Genomic DNA, 21,383 nt, shown 5'->3' with positions numbered 1-21,383 from the left:
TACATGAGCCACGGCCAGTGTCTCTACTATAGCTAATAAATCTATTCCTGGCCCCCCCCACACACACACAAAAAAAAGTCATGATGCTAAAAAGTGTGCCATTTTAACAAGGTAAAGGGAGGGCTGGTCCGTGACAGGCACTTTGCATCTGCTAAGTCACTTCACCCTTGGCACGGCCTTTTCAGGTAGATATTACTATTGCCCCTCTATCACAGAGGCGGCTGATGTTCAGAAATGTGAAATAGGTAGTTTAAGAATGTACAGAGCTGGACGCCCTCCGATCCACTACCCCCCAGGGAAAAGTGAGCCCAGCCCCAGTATAAAACTCAGGCTCTGAAGGACTATTCTTTAAAGGAACCCTGACGAGGAGGCTTTCCCCGCGCATCCGAGGCTGTCTTCAAATCCCGTACATACACTTATTTTGTAAATGCATATTTTCATCAAAAGCAATGGAATAATTCCAAATTAGCATTTTAAGAAAGAAAGACAAATCCAAAGTGACTACTGAAAGTTGTTTTCTTTGACTTCGATTATAAATCTCATGACACGTTTTCATAGCCAAGAACCACTTCTGTAACATAAAAAGTCTTACTTTTCAGGGAAAAATACATAGTAATGCAGTTTCAAAAGTAAGTAGATTCTTCAGGAAAAAGCAGAATGAACTGATGGTGACAGAAATCAGAACAGTGTTGCCTGTGGGTGGTGGGGACTGACAGGGGGGTGATAAGGGCTCTTGTGTTCACTGGGGTGATAGCTACCCACGTGTACGTACATTTGTCAAAACTCATCAAAGTGTACATTCAGATCTGTGGATTTCACCGTATGTCAAATTTAGCTGGGTTTTCAGAGGATTTAAAAGCCTTAAACGTCCATTTGTGATTGCTGATGGTGTATGAAAGTGGTGGTCCGTGAGCTCAGCTCCCAGCTGCCTTGGTGACGGTGAAGCAGGCTGAGATCTGACTCTTTGCTCAGTGCTTCTGCCAGGATGGATGTCCCCAGACAGGGCCAGGACAAATCCAGCCGCTAGGGTCAGTAGCTGTCCTGCCCTAGGAATGTCCAGTGGGAGAGGTGCCAACCTGAGCCTGGGTTCCGTCCAGACGGGGATGCTGGGCATAACTCTTGATCCGAGTGTTTATTCTTATCCCTTTGCACACAAAACATTCCTCTTCCCTGCCAAACACTAAACTCTCTGCCACACCAGCTCGTAAGCAGGAGGTAAAGATCTCAAACCTGGAACCACAGACCTGCCACCTTCTTCATTAGGCCTTTGCATCACTTGGGACACAGAGATCCATCCTGAGACGGGGAGCACAAAGCCATTGTGAGCAGCCTCCTTAGGTGGCCTTCGGAAGCCACCAGGGGCAAAGGTCACACAGCAGAAGGGAGCCTGCTGTGTCCCGTGGCCAGGCGCATCCAGGGCAAATGGGGTTACCCGACTTCCCATTCCTCCATTTGTCTGGCCCTGCAACACTCTAAGGGGGAAGAGGACAGCTTTCTGAACCTTCACTATGTCAAGAGCTCTGCGGTGGCCACTGTCTCATTCCTTGTCTCAGGGCCAGCCTGTGTGTTTGTACTTCATGCTGAAACTTTACAGAGTCACCTAAGGCACAGAGAGGTGAAGAAACTTGCGCAAGGAATCATGACCATAAGCCAGCATGCGAGACCAAACCGTTTTTGCTACAAAGTCGGAACTCTTTCTTTCAAACTCTGTCTCTCTGCCTAATCGGGTGTAAGTCCAAAATGCCAACAACACAAAAACTACATATTGAATATATACTGTACAAACTGTACTGTGTATCAGAATAATTCTACCACTGTTTTCCCCACCTTCACACATGATGTTGCCAAAAATGACTTGGGAGCCTTGGATCTATTTAATAACTAAGATTTGTTTTCAGGGTGGTGTCCTGAATTCTGCCAGGTGCTGGCCTGCAAAGCACGGGCTCACCCTGGAAACTGTTGTTGGACTTGGACTGTGTGAAACCAGCATCAAGTTTGTTCCAGAACAGCCTGCACTTAGGACAGGTCCGCGTCTCTACAGCCTGGAAGATGCTGTGCTAATAAAGCGCCTCACAATTACGGGGGTGGGGGTGGGGAATGTGCTGCTAATGCAAACAGAAGGGAACTAATACAGCAAAGTGGCAAAAGGCAAATTTCACACATTGAAACACTGAGTAGGCTGAATCTTATTTACAATCTACAGTTGGCATCCAAGGGGCTGAGAGAATATGAACTAAGTGTTCAGAGCACCTTCACTGGTCCAGCTAACCACATCACAGTTGTGAGAAGCTACATACCCACGTCATTTAGCCTAAGAGACCCGGCAAAAAAGATGTGTGCGTGCGCATTTATCATTTGTTGACAGTCAACAAATCCTTCACACAGAAATATAGTGTATTATGTTCTCATAGGCAAAACATAACTTTGTAACTTTGTCTAAGTGCTTTTCCCTCCCAGTGGATGAGCCTGAAAAGATAGTCACATACGAAAGCTGAGATGCAGACATCTGTCTGTCTCACTAGCAAATTCCTAGGTGGAGGTGTTACCAGCACAAAAGACGTGTCCTCCATGCAGCTGTGCCAGATAATACAGTCATTAATCATATTTGAAATCATTGTTTGAAACTTTAGATTTTATTATTGCATTATTCCAGTCCAGAATTTGCATTTTCAAAGACTAACATAATAAAAGAATTGTTTGGTGGCTTTTCAGGTACAACCACTAATTAATATTAAAGAAGACACATATAGTATGGAAGTCAAGTGAGAGCTGAACATATGAGCCTAACTGAAGAAACAGTACAGTGCCAGTATAAGTTTTCAAATGGTTTTCAGAGCCATGAGCGTAGATAAAATCACTAAGGGGGAGAGGGGTAGCCAGAACAGAGGCGAGGGTCCAGGACTGGGCCATTTTTAGCACCGTTGTGACAAGTGGGCACCAGCCAAGAAGACAGAGAGGCAATCAGACAGCTGGCAGGAACTGGCCAGTCTGAGGTCCTGGAAAGCAAGTGAGCACATCTATCCTGAAGGAACGTGTGAGGGACCACCACCAATGTCACATGCTCCTGCCAGGCCGGGCAGATGAGGACCTGGAGACGATCACTAGCTCTTGCCCAGCAGAAGTCACGGGTCCTCCCCAGGAGTGGTGAGGGTGAAGGACGGGGTGGAGGGTGTTCCAGAGACATGGGAGGAAATAGAAACGCAACCAAGGACAGGGTTTGCTGTGCTAGTGAGCAGAGCAATGGGCAGCCTGTGAAAGGACGTGTGCAGTCCAGGGGATGTTTATTTTTGTCTTTTTATGGGAGAAATAACCCTGTAATTTGTATGCTGATGAACCTGTCTGGTGGAGGCGGAAGTCTTGATGATTCTGGAAATGAGGGGGGAGCTACTGAGCCGTGTCTGTGAGCAGGCGAGATGGGATGAGATCTGGTACATAAGCTCCAGACTGACCTTTGCTATTTCGTGGACAGTTCCTCCTGAGAAGTAAAGGGAAACCAGAGCACATGGAGTCAGGTGCAGGAACAAGGGAAAGAGACAGGAGAAGTTCTCCTGTGGAAGAATTCTTCCAGCGGCTTTGCTTTCATGGAACTAGTAAGCCAGGCCATCAGCTGAAAGTGGGGACGGGAAGCAGCATTGAGGTTTGAGGAGAGAGGAGAAAGTATCAGTAAAACACGTCCAGAAAAGGAGCTAATTGTTCTGATCCCCACAAACCAATTCTCTCTGTTCCATGTTTTACTTTAGGGACTCTCCCCTATTGTGGCCTACCTAAACACCCGAGAACGTACTCTAGATCCTTCCTTTTACTTATTCCTCCATCAAATCAACCCTTCACTCTCCCAAACAGAAACGTAACAAACGCACTCCTCTGGCTCCCTGGGCCTCAGCCTGGGTCCACCTCCACTCTGGGTCATGGCAAAAGCCTCCTTACCACCTTCCCTGCGTTTAGACACGGTACTTCTCCATGTGTGAACAAATATTGAAAGTATGCAATTATCAAAATCCGTCAATTGTCAAATTACGTGGCCCTGGGTGAGAAATTAAACAAAGAAAGCTCTTCACCCTTAATGCTGTGGCCCCACAACCCTTTAAACAATAGCAAGTGTTTCCTGGCTTCTCCCTCCTTCCAGTTCACAAGCAGACACGGTGCCAAAGCACTGGACACGTCCCTCTGCTTCTGACCCTTGGCTGGGAGCAGAAACAACAGAGCAGAGACACAGTGAGGACACTGCAGTGGGCACTTCCTGTGGACGCTAAGAAGCAAAGGACGTAGTGCACACAGAGGCCTCGTGGAGACCAGAACTTGCACCAGAACATTTGGGAAGCCCTTTAGTGCCTCAGTCACTTGCCACAGCCCGAGACGCAGGCACCTCCCTCTTCTTCCTCACTCTGCCTCCTTCAATTCTCCACTTCCTGCTCTCCCTGTCACGCAGGCCAGGCTGGCACAGGGCACACGGCCTGCTGGTAAACCCAGTGCACGCCGCCTCGGGGAAGCTCAATTTTCCAGTACATGAAAGATGGAGACATAATTTTCAAATATTTTTACTGAATAACCAGAATTCCTCTTGTATCATCTGCCCATTGGGAAGGAAAGAGAAGAAGGCCGTAAGGTGTATTTGGTCCTTCTGGTGGTTTCAAAATAGCTCCGCACGTTCTCCGATCCTCTCCTCATGCCCCGCCCCCCGGGACTCGATGGCTGTCGCCAAGGAGCCGGATACTGTGCACTGAAGACGCCCCACTCTGGAGACGCGGTCACACAGGCGCCGCTGCTTCCTCCTTAGTCGCTCTCTGCCGCGCGATGACGACACTGAGCTATTGATGGAGAGGCCCATGTGGCAAGGAACTGAGGCCTGCTGCCCACAAGCAAGGACTGGGCCCTCCGGAAGGGGACGCCCGGGCTGGAATCACACACCTGCCCGGATCCCCAGTGCGGCCCCTGCAGGGCGCCTGGGCCAGAACCACCAGCCTGCCAGGCCCTCCGGAATTCCTGAACCTGATAAACGTCTGTCATTCAAAATCACTAAGCTTAGGGTAATTTGTCAGATTGCTAGAGATCACTAACATACCGTGTTTCCCAGAAAATAAGACCTAGTCTGACAATCAGCTCTAATGCGTCTTTTGGAACAAAAATTAATACAAGACCTGGTCTTATGTTATATTAGATAAGACCCGGTCTTATAGTATAGTAAAATAAGACCGGGTCTTATATTAATTTTTGCCCCAAAAGACACATCAGAGCTGATCCGACCAGGCCTTATTTTCGGGGAAACATGGTAGCACTCATGATTGTCATATAATTTGTGATAAACAAAGAGATATGGAATTCTAAACCGGGTCACTTTCGTTCTATTTCACTGCCAGGAAGTGATGCGGAAAAAAAAATGTGACTCAAAAATTTTATAAGATAATCATCACCTTTTGTTCTTGACTCAAGCCTGGAATATTAATTTGCACTCTGTAGTGGAAGAGAAACAAGTGGGGATGTTTACATGAGGATTTAATAAGAAGAAATACAGAGTGTTTAACAGTTTATAAAGCACTTCACCTATGTAATCTTGGCTCGTAGTAGATGAACACAGATGTTTGTACACGTACCTGTTAAGAACAGCAATTTCATTGACAACCCCCTTACCTCCCCAAGAATGCATGGAAATTATTTAATTCTCAAAGTCCATCAAAGTGTCTCATTATGGGGCTCTGGGTCAGATGTTATACAAAGCAATTGTTTATGCTGATCTGCAACTGGTTCCAGGCCTCTAATATCATTATTCAGGGCCTGTGTATAACTTCTGAAAATTAAATGTCTAAATGATCTATTAAAAATGCAGTGCATCCCAACAAGCGCTGAAATGGTTGCCCTGAAAGATGAAGATAAACTTCACACTGCGTAAAACACAGCATTCAGTCTGAACCAAATTTTCTGAGCAATCACAGTAAGACTGGGGTAAATATAGGTTACCATTAACGTAACCTTCAGTCTCAAGCTTTCATTCACTCCCCTCTTCTCCCGGATCAGAAGCAAAGCCTCAGGGATGTAACCTATTAGCAACGTCTGTCATCTGCTGCTCTTAAGACATGTTTTGTGTTTTTCTTCCCCCTTAGGAAAGCGGTTACTGTCTTCTTTGTAAAGCACACTTGTTTATTATTAAAGGGCAATGTGGGAAAGGAAAGAGAAAAGATCATCAGCATCGTGACATCCAGTCCAGAACAAGCAGACATTTTGCAAGTACTTTTGTTTTGTTTCTAAAACAAAGCTACAAGAAAAATTATCACAGGGGAATACATGCAATGGACACTTTAGAGCTGGCCAATTCTTTAAGACTAAAACAGCTCGAGATCAAGTGACAGTCTGCGAGCAAACGCTGCTAATTTCTGTGGCTACGATTTCATCTAGTCCGACCTAGAACTGAAGGGTTATATATAAAGCCGTAAGTAACATTTATCTGTTCCAAGCTTACTTGTCAAATTTAAGGAAGGCCCCAGCGGTTCCGTGAGCGTGAGCTCGATCACAGGCCAGCATCCACCCGCTGTCCCCGCTCATGGAGGCCGGTCCCTGCTGTGTCTCTCAGGCTGTGGGGTAAACACAGCAGGGCCCTGCTGCGCAAAACCACAGCTTTCGTCCTTCCTCTGTGATTTCTCCAGCTCCCCAAGTCCACAGCCCTTGTGTGCTGAATATTGAACTGATTTAACGTGCATCTTGTTACCTTGTATTGCTCTTGAATTTTTGGTGTAAAAGACCTACATCTGCAATTGAAAATGATTTCAAAGCGAGTATCTTCTTTGCTTGGAGTTTTTCATAGCCTCACTGCCAAGACCAGCGCTCTACATAGTCCGGTGATTCAATAATTACTTGTCCAAACAAGGTAATTTGAGGGAGGGGGAGGGGATGGAGAAGGAGAGTATTTTAAAAAGAGCAGATAAAGTCATGTAGCTTAAATTCTAGAATACGTTTTCTCTTGTATCTCAAAGCTGGAATTACACATGATTTCATTAATGCTTTATTTTGTGATTTCCGGCAGGCATTAAATCTCTGATTCATCCAAGTATTTATCTCACAAAAATACAAAAATGAGCTGATATTTTTTGACAATTTTCGGGGTTTTAAAGGAAGATATAAATAATTAGATATTTAACTAAAATGATCCTTTATTACATTGTAAAAAATTTTATCATAAATCCTGTTATATTTGCACCAAAGAACTATATCATCAAGTATAATAAAATAAAATCAAAATGCTAAAATAAAAATAGAGAAGGAAGAAAAGATCTCTGATTCCAAATTAGATTTCTACTTAATAGCTGGAGTTGACATTCAACCAAGACCAAACAGGTGTGTCAGCCCGGCCTGGAAGACATCACCGGATACAATATGCAGCTCAGATCAATAAGAAATGTTCACTGCCTTCCACTGAATCGGTGTAGCCCAAATAAATAAAAAAGGACACTCATTTCTTCCGAGTCCTAATGAGCAATGCTTCAGGGAGGGCATTTCAGAAATAGGTCATCTGAGCTAGGGAAAGAGCTGGTTTTCCCTGTGCTTCTTTACTGAACATAAAAGAACTGTCTGGTTACACAAATAACTAATGCAAGTGACAAAAGCAAAACCTGCCCCAAGTGCCCACGTCCAAACAATCCAGCATTAAGTAGGAAGGACATTTAACAGCAGTCCTAAAGTCACACACTTGCTGCAAATTTTTTCTCATTAAGCTCGCGAGTGTGTCATGGTTCTTCCCCCGAGCACACTGGCCCAGATTTATAGCACACACACCCGCTCCTGTAACTCTTTTATCCCTGGTAAGAACTTCCTCTTGTTCACTGGATGGATTCCTCTGGGGACATCACAGAGGATGTGACTCTGATCCCTCTTGCCCTCTCACTTTTTTTTTTTTCATTTTAAAAAGCGTCTGTGTGCAGAATGGTTTACACATTTAATTCTGAAGAGCTGGCAGAGCACAGCACAGCAGGTGTCCTCGTTTCCGCCGTCACGCCCCGCTCCCGCAAGGAACCCCATTAGACACGTCAGGAGTGGAGTAGGTCACCATCCACAGAGATCCCCTCTTTCCCACATCATGACCTGTAGTCACATTGCTCAAGGTGTGAACCTCAGCTTCGCCAGTTTTCAGTTGTGTGACTTCAGGTGAGTTCCCCAAATGCTCCACATCTGTTTCCTCACATGTAAAGTGGGGATAAATACTCATTCCCTCCTATGGTTGTGCTGAAGACTAAGTGAATTAGTACAGGCCAGGCCTGAGGACAGGTCCCACAGGACCAGCAGTCACTGCCCAGTCCTCACCCCCCTTCAAACACAGCGGGGCCAGCTCTCCTCTCCCCTGGACCTCTTGTCTTTTTGTCTTCATTTCTCTCACCAATAGCTCTTTGATCTTTCCAAAACAAATCCTGTTAGCCTTCTCAAGCTTCTCCAGGTTTCCCCCCTCCCCGCGCCACTTTCTCCGTTAACCCCATTCTCTTAGAAGGAAGTAGGGAGAGGGGAAAATTGCACAAACTTATACTGTACAATTAAAAAAAAAAAAAAAATTCTGTCACAGAAGTTTAGGGCTATCTATGATCCTGACTTCTGAAAAAGATATTGCTATATCCACCACACTTAAGATCGTAACATTAATGAAAAGAACTCCTGAAAAACTGCACAAGCAGAACAGGCAAATAAGATTATGTATTTTACTGAATCTTAAAAATCTTCCTGAATTTTCTGGACTGTGACAGTTCAGGCTCTTGTATTCAGTATTCAACTGCTCCATTCAAGGAGCTTTTCAGAGTTGGTACCTGTGCCGTAAGAAACCAGGGTCACTCCAAGGTACCAGGGTGTCTTGTAAACAATCAGTAAGCAGTGAATACGCACATTTCATTGTAGGTTCCTTGGTAACTCGTTGTCGTCAGTGTGGGCTTACTCAGTACAGTTGGACTAACACAGAGAAGACACCAAATTCATTTTGACACATTTATGCGTTAAAACAGTGAAAGCATTTTTCTGTCAAGTTTGTCAGAGGGTCACAGACCAGTTAAGTCAGGAACTGTGCTGGTTATTTTGTGACCCCAGCTGGCTGATCAGTCTGTGGCCGATGACCTGTTCATACAAATTTATCATTTCTTGTCTCTCTTAAAAGCTCTGTTAGTTCTGTCTCCTTTTAAAACATACCAGCTGACATTTACTGGTCACTTCCAGTGTGCCAGGAACGACGTTAAGCCCTTTGCTTGCACAAATGCATTAATCTTCACAACCCTCAGAGCTAAATCCTTTTATAAGCTCCATTTTGCAGATGAGAAAACTGAAGAGCAAAGGAATTATTAGCCAATACCAAGAAAGTGGTAAAAATAGGACGCAAGCCCAGAGCCAAAACCGTAACCGTTACTCCCAGAAGCCTTACAGCGACCCTCCATTTTAACTTCAAAAGCTTGGTGAAAGAGTACTTTCGTGTGTACATAAAGGCAAACACTGCCCTGAGTGTTTATGCAGCTATAAATTTAAAGATAACTCTGGAAGGCATATATTGCATCTTCTTAGAGGCCTTGCTTCTTGGTCAGCCAATTAGTTTTTTATACTGCAACAGCCATGCTGAGAATATGTCTTCCGACTATTTGTCTTCATTCCTTTTCTTTCAAGAAATAATTCTCACAGGAAATAATTTCTAACTGGGTGGTGTCACTATGGGTAGAGAGGGAGCAGGGGGACTGGAAAGAGAATGAGGAGGGTCAGCGAGATGTTTAAAAGCTGAGTGTGGAAATCCTCCCTTCAGTAAAAGTTCCGAGTCTCCAGTGAAGTTACTGATGGTTTCTTATCTCACGAAACGCTTGGTGTGAATGAATGAATATAGAAACCAGTGAAGAGCGCAGGCTTCATACCAAGTCATCCCAGGGCAAAACAGAGACAGCAGAGAGGATGTGGGAGCGTGGGGCAGACAAACTTGAGGACCCTCAGGGAGGGCTTTGGACAATCACAATCTGGGGACCTGTGGCTGACCCCACTTTAATCAGATCTCTAAGTGAGCAGATGGCCCTTGGCTGAGAGTGGGGTTATATATTCATGTAACCAAATTTAAATCATCTCCACTACAATGGCTAAAATTTTAAGAACTGATAATTCCAAGTGTTGGCAAGGATGTGAAGCAACGGGGACTCTCAAGTTGCTGGTAAGAGTGCACGTGGTACAGCCATTTCCAGAAAGAGCTTGAACCTTTTTTATAAAATTAAACATACACCTACCATGTGACCTAGCAATCCCCACTCCCAGAACAACACCGGTTTGAACTACTTATATGTGGATTGTTTTCAATAAATGTATTGGAGAAAATTTTGGAGATTTGTGACAATTTGAAAAAACTTGCAGATGAACGTTATAATTTTCTCAATAACATTTTCTTTTCTCTAGCTTACTTTATTGTAAGGATACAGTATGTACTATATATAACATACAAAATACGTGTTAATGGACTGTTTATGTTATCTGTAAGACTTCCTTCAGGTCAACAGTAGGCTATTAGTAGTTAGGTTTGTAGGGAGTCAAAAGTTATACGTGGATTTTCAACTGTGTGGGGTCAGCGTCCCTAACCCCGTATTGCTTGCTCAAGGGACAAGCCTATTTACCCAAGAGAAATGAGAACACTATGTGCTTAGAGTGACCTGTGTGCAAACATCGACAGTGGCTCTTTTCACAATAGAAAAACTGGAAACAACTCAAATGTCTATCAACTGAGGATGGGATGATCAAATTGTGGTATATCCATCCCATGGAATAAGTCACTCAGCAACAGAAGGGAACAAAGTACTGACACATGCAGCAACGTTATGCTAAGTGAAAGCCAGATATACAAGATGACATACTGGAGGATTCCATTCATATGACATCCTGGAAAAGGCAAAACAACAGTGACAAAAACAGACTGCTGAGTGTCAGGGGCTGGGGGTTGAGAGAGCCAGAGGAGACCATTTTCGAAGCGTACAGGGAAATATCCAAGGTGACAAATGTTCTATATCTTGATTATACTGGTGGTTACATGACTACATACACATTTGTCAAAACTCATCACGTTGTCTACTTAAAATGGGTGAATTGTATTGTATGTAAGTTATGCCTCAACACAGCTGGGTTTTCTGCTGCTGTTTCTAAATCATCCCCACAGGTTCTCATCCAGAGAGAACACGTGACTCCTGAGGACGCTCTCTCCCAGAAGGGCCGTCCACTCATTTCCCTGGTGACTCTCGTGCACATTCTCAAAGGGTCACCTCAACCCCCACTCTTGGAGAGATCGTTTGCATTATTTAAAAAGAGAGGTTTAATCAGAGCGTGACTTGGGCTGAGTCTCCTGGCCAGTACAAAGTTGGTTTGGGGCCAAGATTTTAAGGCATACGTAACAAGTGAAAGCTGAAAACTGTCTCCATAACTAGGGCTTCCTGATAAAATAGCTGATGTCCAGTCAAATTTATTTTCAGATGAACAACAAATACTTTTGTAGTATAACTATGTCCCAAATATTGCACGGGACATGTTTTTCATTTGCTGTATTTGGCAACCCAAAAACATTATCATTATTAGTTCATGCATGGCCTTTTCCATTTTATTTACTCATTCACATAATTAATTAATCAATCTCATATTCATGTTTTTAGTAACTGAGGCTGTAAGTCCCCTCTTAAGAAAGCGTGTAGCAACTCTACGTCACTGAGAACTTATTAGACTAGTGAGAAGTGACTGACTGAGGATCCTGTTACTCGAATGTGACCTACAGACCAGGACGTTGGCATCAACTTGGTACCTGTTAGAAAGGCTCTCTGGTCCCACCCAGACCTACTGAATTCAGAATCCGCATTTTAACGAAATCCCCACGTGACTCAGATGCCTGTTAACATTTTAGGAGCGCGGATTTAGAAAGCCGTGTTTTGGGAAAATTCCCAGGGCCTATGCAGGGTGGACGGAAGGGAAAGTGACTACAAGCATAGAAACCTCTTACAAGAATATTCTACAAATTCAGGCATTATTTTGAGATCTGAATTACAATGCAGGCAGCAAGAATGCAAAGAAAGGCACTAAAATGAGAAACACTCCAATGGAAAACAATCAGTGGTACTTGGTAATGGACCAGATGGAGAAGAGAAAGGAAAGACGTCAGAATTTGAATATAATCAAGTAGAAGCATCAAAGTGTGGCTAGAACACTTGGCGGTGGTTCTCAAGCTTATCCACACATTATAATCGCCAGGGAGTTTTCACATCCTGACGCCTGGGTCCCAACCCCAGCGAGTCCATTTAAGGTGAAGCCTGGGCGTCCGACTTTCTAAATGCTCCCCAAGTGACTGTAACCTGCGGCTAAGGTTAATAAGCACTAATGTGAGCTCTTTCAATCTATTTATTTTCACTTCAAATAGTGATTTTCAACCCTGGCAACACTTTGGAATTACTTGGGGAGCTTTAAAAATGTACCACTATCCAGACTCTGCCCTGAGAATATTCTGATTTAATTGGTAATATTTTAGAAGTTCCCCACTTGATTGTAATGTGCAGCCAGGGTTGAGAATACTCAGTTGAAACATTCAGTTAAATTGCTAATTTATTAACTTTTTCCCCCTCAAATAAGTATAAAATGAAAAGGGAATTCAGTACTAATAGAATCCAAACCTTCTAATTAGGTGAAGTATAAACCAAGATATTTTCATTTGCTCATCATATCTGTACAATGAAATTTACTTGGGATTAGCTACAATTTCCGTTTTTTCAAAACCTCTTTTTGAATCCGAAAATAAAGAAAAATCAGGTAATGATCATTGCAATTGGAGAACCATTTATGAAGGAGCCTTATTCAGGCACTTAAAATATAATGTGAAATAAATTGATAAGAACCACAACCACAATTACATATCTCGGATAGAATAAGGTCCTACGGGGAATGGGGGCATAAGGAAATGAAATGTCTGAAATTAATTTCTAAGTCACAGTAAAGTCTCTATCAGTATTCAACCCTATAACTAAAGTCTGAGATATATATATATATATATATATATATATATATATATATATATATATATTAAGTAGAACATCCGAGCACTTTATAGTTAACTTGTCACTGTAGTATCATTTCATAGGTGTGCAAAGTAATTATTTTTTTAAAATGTTGCCAAATGACCTTTTATAAAATGGAAAATTGGCTTACCTCTTCCCTATGATTCTTAATTGGCATACAAAGAATACTTTGTGTCCTGTAGCCTGTAATTTGGTCAACTTCTGCATTGAATCGAGGATCCTAGTAAGGAAAAAGAAATTCAATTTCATGACTGACCCGTTCAAAGACTGATTTGATTTTTCTGATTTATAAGATGAGAGAAATCTAACCTTTGACTTACCTTGTTGCTCTGAATGACAATTTTATTGTTGTAAAAGGCATCAAGTCATGTAAGTACATATCATCTTTGACAAAGATAAATTTAAGAGTTTTTAGAAACTGGGGTTTATGCAAACTTAAAAAAAAATACAGACTCAAACAAATGTCCAGAAGTAAAGGGAATTCAAAATACTAACAGGTTTCCACAGCCTTACTTGAATTCGGGGCAAAGTGGCAACTCTCCACCTCTGTAATACAGTTTGCCTGCTCCCATCTCACTGCTCGATTCTTCTGTGCCACCCAGAAGAAAAGCATCTCTGCTCAGAAACTTTTCCTATAAAACCTCTTACCTTCGAAACGACCATTCCAGTACGGACTTTGCTTCCCTTGTGATAATTGTTCATGTATTTCCTCAGGATTCTGTTCTTCTAGCTTAGGTGTCCATAAGAATTTAAATCTCATCTTTTCCCTATGGCCTCAATCAGACTGCGAACCACTCCTTAATCTTAAATACAGGCCATTTTCCATCGAACTTTAGGTCGGGTTAAAGTTAGTCTGTAAACTCCAGGAGGGGCTTTTTTTTTGGTTCATTAGTGTGTTCCCAATACTGGTACAAGAACTCAAAAGCCATTTGTTAAATAAATGAAGGAATTCATTAACAAATGACATCATAGTTATCAAATGTGATCATTTTTAGCTTATCATTTAAAGCATATCTGGTAAGTGGGAGGCGGGGGTGGTGCTTACGAGAGGAAATGGACAGATACCATTGTATGGGATAAGATTAGGATGGAAACAAACATACCAGAACATAAATATTTCAATGAGTGCTGCTCCTTTCAAAGCAATAGCCATGGGAAGTTATATGCACAAGCTAATAATAGCACCACTGCTCTCAAAACTCTGCGTTTGGAATTCCCTTTAGAGAACATGGAATAGCCACACTGGAAAATCCTCATCTTTGAAGGTCATTTGTTCTTCTTTTTTTAATTAGTCTAAAGTCGTGCAAAGCCAAAGCTGTGAATGAAGTAAACGATTACACTCGATTCACTCAATTGGGGTCAGAAATGAGGCCAATTTTCCCCTAAGAGAACCAAACTTGGCATTATAGACAATCTCAAAAGAAAAGTGATAAAATGGTGGAAAATCAGTACAAATATTTTATATTGTAAACGCTACTGTATTTTTGCTTTTTCTGCAAATATGCTTAAAGTTATATGGAGACACACACAAAAAAAACCTTAACTGAATATTTCTAAGAAATAGTTCTCAAATAACATACTATCTTGCAAAGTAGCTAATGAAAGCAAACAGGATACTGATATTGATGAATTAAAGAAGTAAAACATTATTAACTTATATAGTGAATTATTCTACAAGCTAATATCAAATGAAAAATAAAAATGCATCCTCGGCAATTATTTTGTTAATGCACATTTTAATTACAAGACCAATTTATAAAGAAGAGGATTACACCCAGCTATCTAATCCAGGCAATGGAGCTGACAAACTGAAGTTAGCAGGGCTTTCGCAGCTTTGGGTGCATACCAGAGTGACAGCCAGCGGCGGCCCTGGATTTCAGTCTTCATTGAAGGAGGTGGGACTAATGCACACTTCAGATTCACTGTAGGGGAATCTTGGCCTCTCACAGAATTTTCCCTTAACGATGCAGTCAGTGCAAAGGCAACGGGCACAGAGAACCCCTCGAGGTCCAGGATACGCAGAAGGGAAAATGCAGCACTGCTATGATTGTGATTATTCCTTTTCCTGTATGAGGACGTGCCAGTGTAAAAAACGTAAAACTTGGATGTCCCCTTGTCGCAACAAAGCAGCTGGCCCCAACTTGCCCTTCTGCTGAAAACAGAAGACTAGATCAAATGCCTGAGACAACTACAGCACAGACCCCAAAGGCGGGAAATGTATGTGCACTACTCTGTCTTTCTTCTCACGGGCACGCTCCTGCTGGGGAGAAGGTGGGCGGTACCCAAGTGGGGCAACAGTGCCAAGGAGAACTGAAAAGAATTCGGGGCTCCCAGAGTGGCTGGAATTTGCAAGGCTCTGTTGGGTGTTGGGGAGAGGGATGTAAAGGACGAGTGGCTGAAAACTCAGTGACTATTCCGTTCAGACATGCACAGAGCAAGCCGCTAAGAGCACTGGCAAGATGGCTGTGGAAGGCGGAAGCGGGATGGTAACAGCAGTCAGGGGGAGGGTCAGAGGCAGTGTGGCTCCAGCCCAGCCAGGGAGACCTCACTGGCACCTCGAGCGTTCAGCTGAGACACAGGGAGGCCAGGCCTTGAGAGTAAGGACCGTGCCCTAGATGGAATCTACTGAGGAAGGCCACGCTACAAAATAACCGGCCTGTATTCTTCTAAAATACATGTCAAGAAGGATAAACACTGAGAAACTATTCCACATTTAAAGGAGACTAACGAGATATCATAAATATGTGCCAGATGTGATCTGGGATTAGATCTCTCATCAGAGGGAAAAAATAACTATAAAAGACATTAATGGGACAATTGACCAAATTTGACTACACACTGTGAGATAACAGTAATGTGTTATACTATAAAATTTCCTGATTTTGATAAATTAAAATAGTAGAAGACAACGTGCTTGTTGGAAAATATACACTGAAATACTTAGTAAAAATACCTCCAACTTATTAAATAGTTCAGAAAAATAATATGCATATAGTACTTATATGCCTTATGTATAGAAAAAGAGAGAAAATTATAAAGAAAACGGGGCAAAACATAAACAACTGGAGAATCTGGGTAACGGGTACATGGAAGCTTCTTATATGGGTCGTGCAATTTTTCTGTAAGTTTGAAATGATATAAAAATAACAGAAAACAACAACACACACAAAAAAACAACAGGGTAAACTTGCCAAATTATAGGATGGTTTTCTTCCCCAGAGTGGCATTTTTAAGACAGTGCCTAAAGATAATTAGAACACTGAACAAAGACAGACACAGCAGTTCCCAAACGGCATTCCCTGGTGCACAATTATATCATGACGGGTTGGTAAACTTATCAAAATTAAATCAGTCACGAGTGTTATTTCTTTCTTCTAAAATTCATTTTGGAAATAATTTTATTCATCAGAAATACATTTGAGAGAGCTCATATTTCTTTAGGAAAATACCTGGATCAATACTTGACATAGACAGTGAGACCTGCAGGGTGAGAGATGGTGAAGATTTATTTATCTGCAGAAAGAATGGAAATGGCGGCATGGAGTGGGGGTGGGGGAATAGCAGCTCCTCCATGAAGGCTCCAGGAGCGGCAGTGCCACCCACCCTTCCCTGAGACCTGCCAAGGCGCATGTGGAGTGGCTGTCCTGTGGAGACAGAAGAGTCCCAGTATTATGTTCCAGTTGACTTGGGAGACAGAGGGGTGTGTTGACAACGCAAACCTTTTGGCACAGGAAATCTTAGGGAGGCTCACGGCTTCCACAGGACATGGGACGAGGGGTGCCAGGCAATCTGTGCTCATCAATTCTACGTGTCAACTTGGCTGGGCTCAGGGATGCTCAGACAGCTGGTCAAACACTATTTCTGGGTGTGTCTGTGGACTGAGTGACGCAGATCCACACCAGTGAGCGGGCAGCGTCTGATCCGCTGAGAGCCTGAAGAGAACAGAAAGGCAGAGGAGGGCGAATTCGCTCTCTGCCTGAGCTGTGACATCCATCTTCTCCTGCCCTCCTGCCATCTCTCAGAGCTCCTGGCTCTCAGGCTTTCAGATTCAGACCCTGACGAGACTTGCACAAGTGGGCCTCGAGTCTCAGGCCTGTAGACTGTGAATTACACCACTAGCTTTCCTGGCTCTTCAGCTCGCAGATGGCAGGCAATTCTTGGCCTCCATAACCAAGTGAGCTAATTCCTATAATAAACTTCTTCTGATATATCTATAGATAATCCATATAGACATATATATCTGCTATTGGTTATGTTTCTCTGAAGAACACTGACTAACATACAACCCAATCCAAATATTGGGTCATATCTAATTTTCATATAGAAGGAAAACACCAAACACATTTATATTGCTGTTCTGGTCATTATGTGTTAATATCTTATCAATAAATCCTGTGCCACATTCAAGAAAGCTGCTGACTCAGGAGATGATGTGTGACTGAATGTCAGTACGTGGGCAGCACTTACCAAGTAACCCCTTCGTGGGGTCTGTGATCTCACTGAGCATCACTGGTCTAAGTTGTAGGCCTTGTCTTTCAAACATATGAATGTGTTATCTTGTTACAATAAAATAGTTGACTTTTCCAATTTATATCATTCTGTTACAAAGTTTTAAGTAGCAAATCAAATGGTGACTGTTTCTTACAATTAATTTACCTGCGAGACTATTTTTTTACTCTTAGCTTCAATCTGAGCACCATTACATTCCACGGCCACTTTGGTTTTCCAAGGCTACATAACACACCTTGAAAGTGTTCTGTACTCAAATAAGTTTAAGATGTGTCATTTTTACAGATGCATATTTGAGGAGCTAGGACTCAGAAAACATGAGGATGTGTTTTCATATTATGACTACTTTCACAAAAGGCTATGAGGTGGTAATTAAGTTTAGTCAAATTATTGGTGGGGCTGACTTCCACTGCTAATACCAATATAGATTATACGTCACAGACCAATCCCACAATTTCTACTAGATTCCCGGGACACGAGTTACTTCCGCAAGGCCACTACACACACAGGTGAGGGGCACCAAGGGTGACGGGGTCGTGGGCTCAGATACTTCACCTGGGAGCATCCAACATCAAGCACATGGGCCTCTGGTACACAGCAGGGCAAGACTTAAACCATTACCAAGTGCAAAACAAAAACTGCATTGTCACACCCTTGAAGATGGTAAGCAGATTAAACACAAAGCATCTGAGGGAAGGACTCCTCAGGGCTGGAGGAACTTGGGCCACGCGGACAAAGGAAGGCATTCTTAGCTGAAGCATATTTACGGTCCCACTGTACTCGGAATGGCAGGGCTGCTGACAAGCGGAAACCCAGCCGTCACCTAAGACAGGAAGGGAATTCTGCAAATTTGGCAGCGATCCTTCAGCAGTGTCCTTAACTGCTTAACACCGCATGGGGTCAGCGATGGTGTGATGTTACTACAGAGCTCAAAGAGGTCATGGAGACAGCTCCGCGAAGAGTCAACATTGACTAGATCGCTTGTACAGATGGATTCTGAAAACTACCTCAGGATTTAATGGACTTGAACTATCCCATCTCCCCCTCAGGATGCCTCACCAGTGACCGTCATTTATTTATTTATTCACCCATCTTCAAATCCCGAGTCATCTTCAACCCCCTTTGCCCTCACTTCTCTCTCCTCTTCGCTGCCAAGTCCAGCGCATTCCATTTCTTCATCTGAAATCCATCCCCTCCTTTTCATCTGTAAGGCCAGTCAGATCTTCACTTCCTCATACTATTAAAATCATCTATCCTCCCAGCTTCTAGTATTTTCCCCTCTAATTCATTTAATGACCATCATGAAATTCATCTTTCGAAAGCACAGTCTGAACCCCACTGGTCCCCCTTTGAGACCATCTTCAGTTCCACCTCCTGGCTCTGGACCACATTCATACGCCTCAGCCTGGCACTCAAGACCCCAGCCCTCTGCAGGCCCTGCTCCCACAGGCCCCCAATGTCTGAGCGACTAGGACCCACATGCTTCCATACGTGTGCCCCATGGTCCAACGCCCCTGTCTCTTCTTTAAACTTTTCTTTACATCTCCATCTCACCATACACCCAACTCAGTGTATTCCAATCTTATCCACTGTCCGGGGTCCATTATCAAGCCTTGCTCCCTCTCTGTCTGGCCAACCAGCTGTCATCTCCTGCTCCCCTGAACCCACCACACTGTCCTCGTCATTTCTTATGATCTGCTTTCTCTGCTCTTCTCTATCTTAATCTACTATAATTTTTGCTGATTCCATATTTGTTCAGACTTGACTATGCGCCAGGCACTGTATTAGGCACCAGAGATGCAGGGGTGAGTAAAAAGGCTATGAACCTCAAATGACACAGAGGAGCTGTCAGCTGGGATGACCACGGACCTTTAAAGTTTAGTACACTACATGGCAAGTACCTACAACAACCATTCTCTCAACGTGCCAGGAAATATTTCTAAACACACAGCGTGTCATTCCATTAAGATACTCTGTTTAAAACCTTAATTTTATTAATAAAAGGATCATCTTAAGTAGGAAATTTTAAGAATTATATTGTATAATCTTTAAGTTCGTAATTAAAGACCTGTATTGTAGCAGAAGTGGAATATCAGATCTTTCCACTGAAATAATTTAGAGCAAAAATTTCCATATTTTAAAGTCATTCATACATTTACTTGCTTAATGAAATGGATAGAAAGAAAGAAAATCAGACTTTGGTGTCAGTAGGACTTTGAATGAACGAGGATGATTTTGATTGAATGAATGAATGCATGAATGAATGAGTATGGGTTAGATTTTTTTGACAGTTTTTGCACCCATCACTTCAGAATCTCAGTGAAATCCTCCGAAGTGCAAGTGGGTAGGATGTGTACAGTGCTAGGTAAAAAGATAGTGAATGCAGCTATGAGATGGGCTACGTTACAGTATCATTAGGGAGAAAAACAAGACAAGATTCCACTCAGGCCCAGCTGTTTGACTCCGGCACCAATGAAGAAACTCTGGCATTTAAAAGATGCAAAAGTGCCTATCCTACATTCCAACTTTAAATAAATATGCAAATGATCACATCTCCGTTTCAAACACCCCCACCACTCACAGAACTGCCCAGCGCCCCACCATTCATGCTCCCCCCCAACCCAGCCCCGCTGTTCAGTGGTTCCTTCTTACCTCATATGCATCTTTGATGTTCAAGGGCTCCCCCAGCGCCGCCACGTGCCCCACGATGCCTTTGTTCCATTCCAAGCGGATACAGTTGTTGGAAGCTTCTTCCAGTGTTGACCCTTCTGCCACATCAAAGAGGCGGCTGACAAGGAACTTGTCATTGGAGCTGTCCTCACAGACCAGGAAGAGGGAATAGCGGTCGGCAGAGATGAGTCCATGAATATGCAAGAAGATTTTGTGACATAACGCTGTGACATCCAAGTGACTAGAAATATCTTTCACTAATTCCAAGAGTCTTGAGCATTGGTCCCCTTCATCACGATCAAACCTTGGGTGGGTCAGAGGCATCTGTTCCTTCTTTTCTGAGTCAGAGACGAAGCTCACAGTTCCCTCAGAATCCTTGATAATAATGGGTCTAAGAGGCCGGTCAAATTCGGAAGCAGAGATTTTCCTGGTTGGTGTTCCGGGGGCACTGCTGTCTGTGCGGGGACTCTGCGACGAGGGGCAGGAGCAGGGTTCCACGTGGCCTCTGAAGCCTTCCTTGCAGACAGGGATGGTGTGAACTCTCTCAGCAAACCATGCATTAACCATGTCTCTGCAGAACAGAGCAGCACATGCGTCACGTATGGAAGAAAGAAAGGCGCTGCCCCTGAAAGCTGCTACCAACTCTTTCATGGTAAGCTGGTCAGATAACCATCTAATTTTCATCAAAAATGTAAACAAGGTGGTTTATTTAAGACAGTTCTAGCTTGAAAACTATAAAGGATAATCGCTTCGATGAACATTTTAATAAAGTATGATGCCTAGATGTGTATATTTTCAGATATCTGGTTTATAAAGTGTCAAGCATCAAAGTCTATGTCTCTCAAAATCAGGTTGTATTAAAGACACTAAATTTGACAATAGTTTTAGGAAAACATAAATGTGAAAATTAACTTGTTGTTTAAGAGACACAACTTGTTGTAAAGTTAAATATAAATATTTATCTAAATTCGGCTAGCCAATATGCTTAATTTTAGCTTTAGCTATATCACTATATACAGATTAGAGTGAGAAGAAGACATGGAAAATATAAACAATTTGATCTAGTATGTAGAAAGATTTAAACTTCTGTAAATATTTCCTAATAAAGCTCGTTCAATAATGGTAAAAATGACCTCTTCTAGATTATCTGCTCCTGGTATAAAGAAAATGTAAAAG

At 42.9% G+C, this 21,383-nt stretch overlaps 1 protein-coding gene across 5 annotated transcripts in view; it reads right to left on the bottom strand.

Moving 5' to 3' along the window:
• PDE5A (phosphodiesterase 5A) overlaps positions 1-21,383 on the bottom strand; it is a 109,812-nt gene that overhangs the window by 70,349 nt on the left and 18,080 nt on the right. For all 5 annotated transcript variants that reach the window (XM_019744515.3, XM_019744519.3, XM_019744520.3 and 2 more), the window contains 2 exons: positions 20,190-20,778; positions 13,159-13,248 (listed from right to left, as the gene is read on the bottom strand). In XM_019744515.3, the coding sequence (XP_019600074.3) occupies positions 13,159-13,248; positions 20,190-20,778 (679 nt within the window). The remainder of the gene's footprint in view (positions 1-13,158; positions 13,249-20,189; positions 20,779-21,383) is intronic.

The sequence above is a fragment of the Rhinolophus sinicus genome, chromosome 15 (genome assembly GCF_057876585.1).
Source record: "Rhinolophus sinicus isolate RSI-liver-muscle chromosome 15, RSI-T2T, whole genome shotgun sequence".
In the NCBI taxonomy this organism is placed as follows: Eukaryota; Metazoa; Chordata; class Mammalia; order Chiroptera; family Rhinolophidae; genus Rhinolophus; species Rhinolophus sinicus.
The sequence above is the reverse complement of the archived record's forward strand: the minus strand, read 5'-3'. Positions and strand labels throughout refer to the sequence as shown.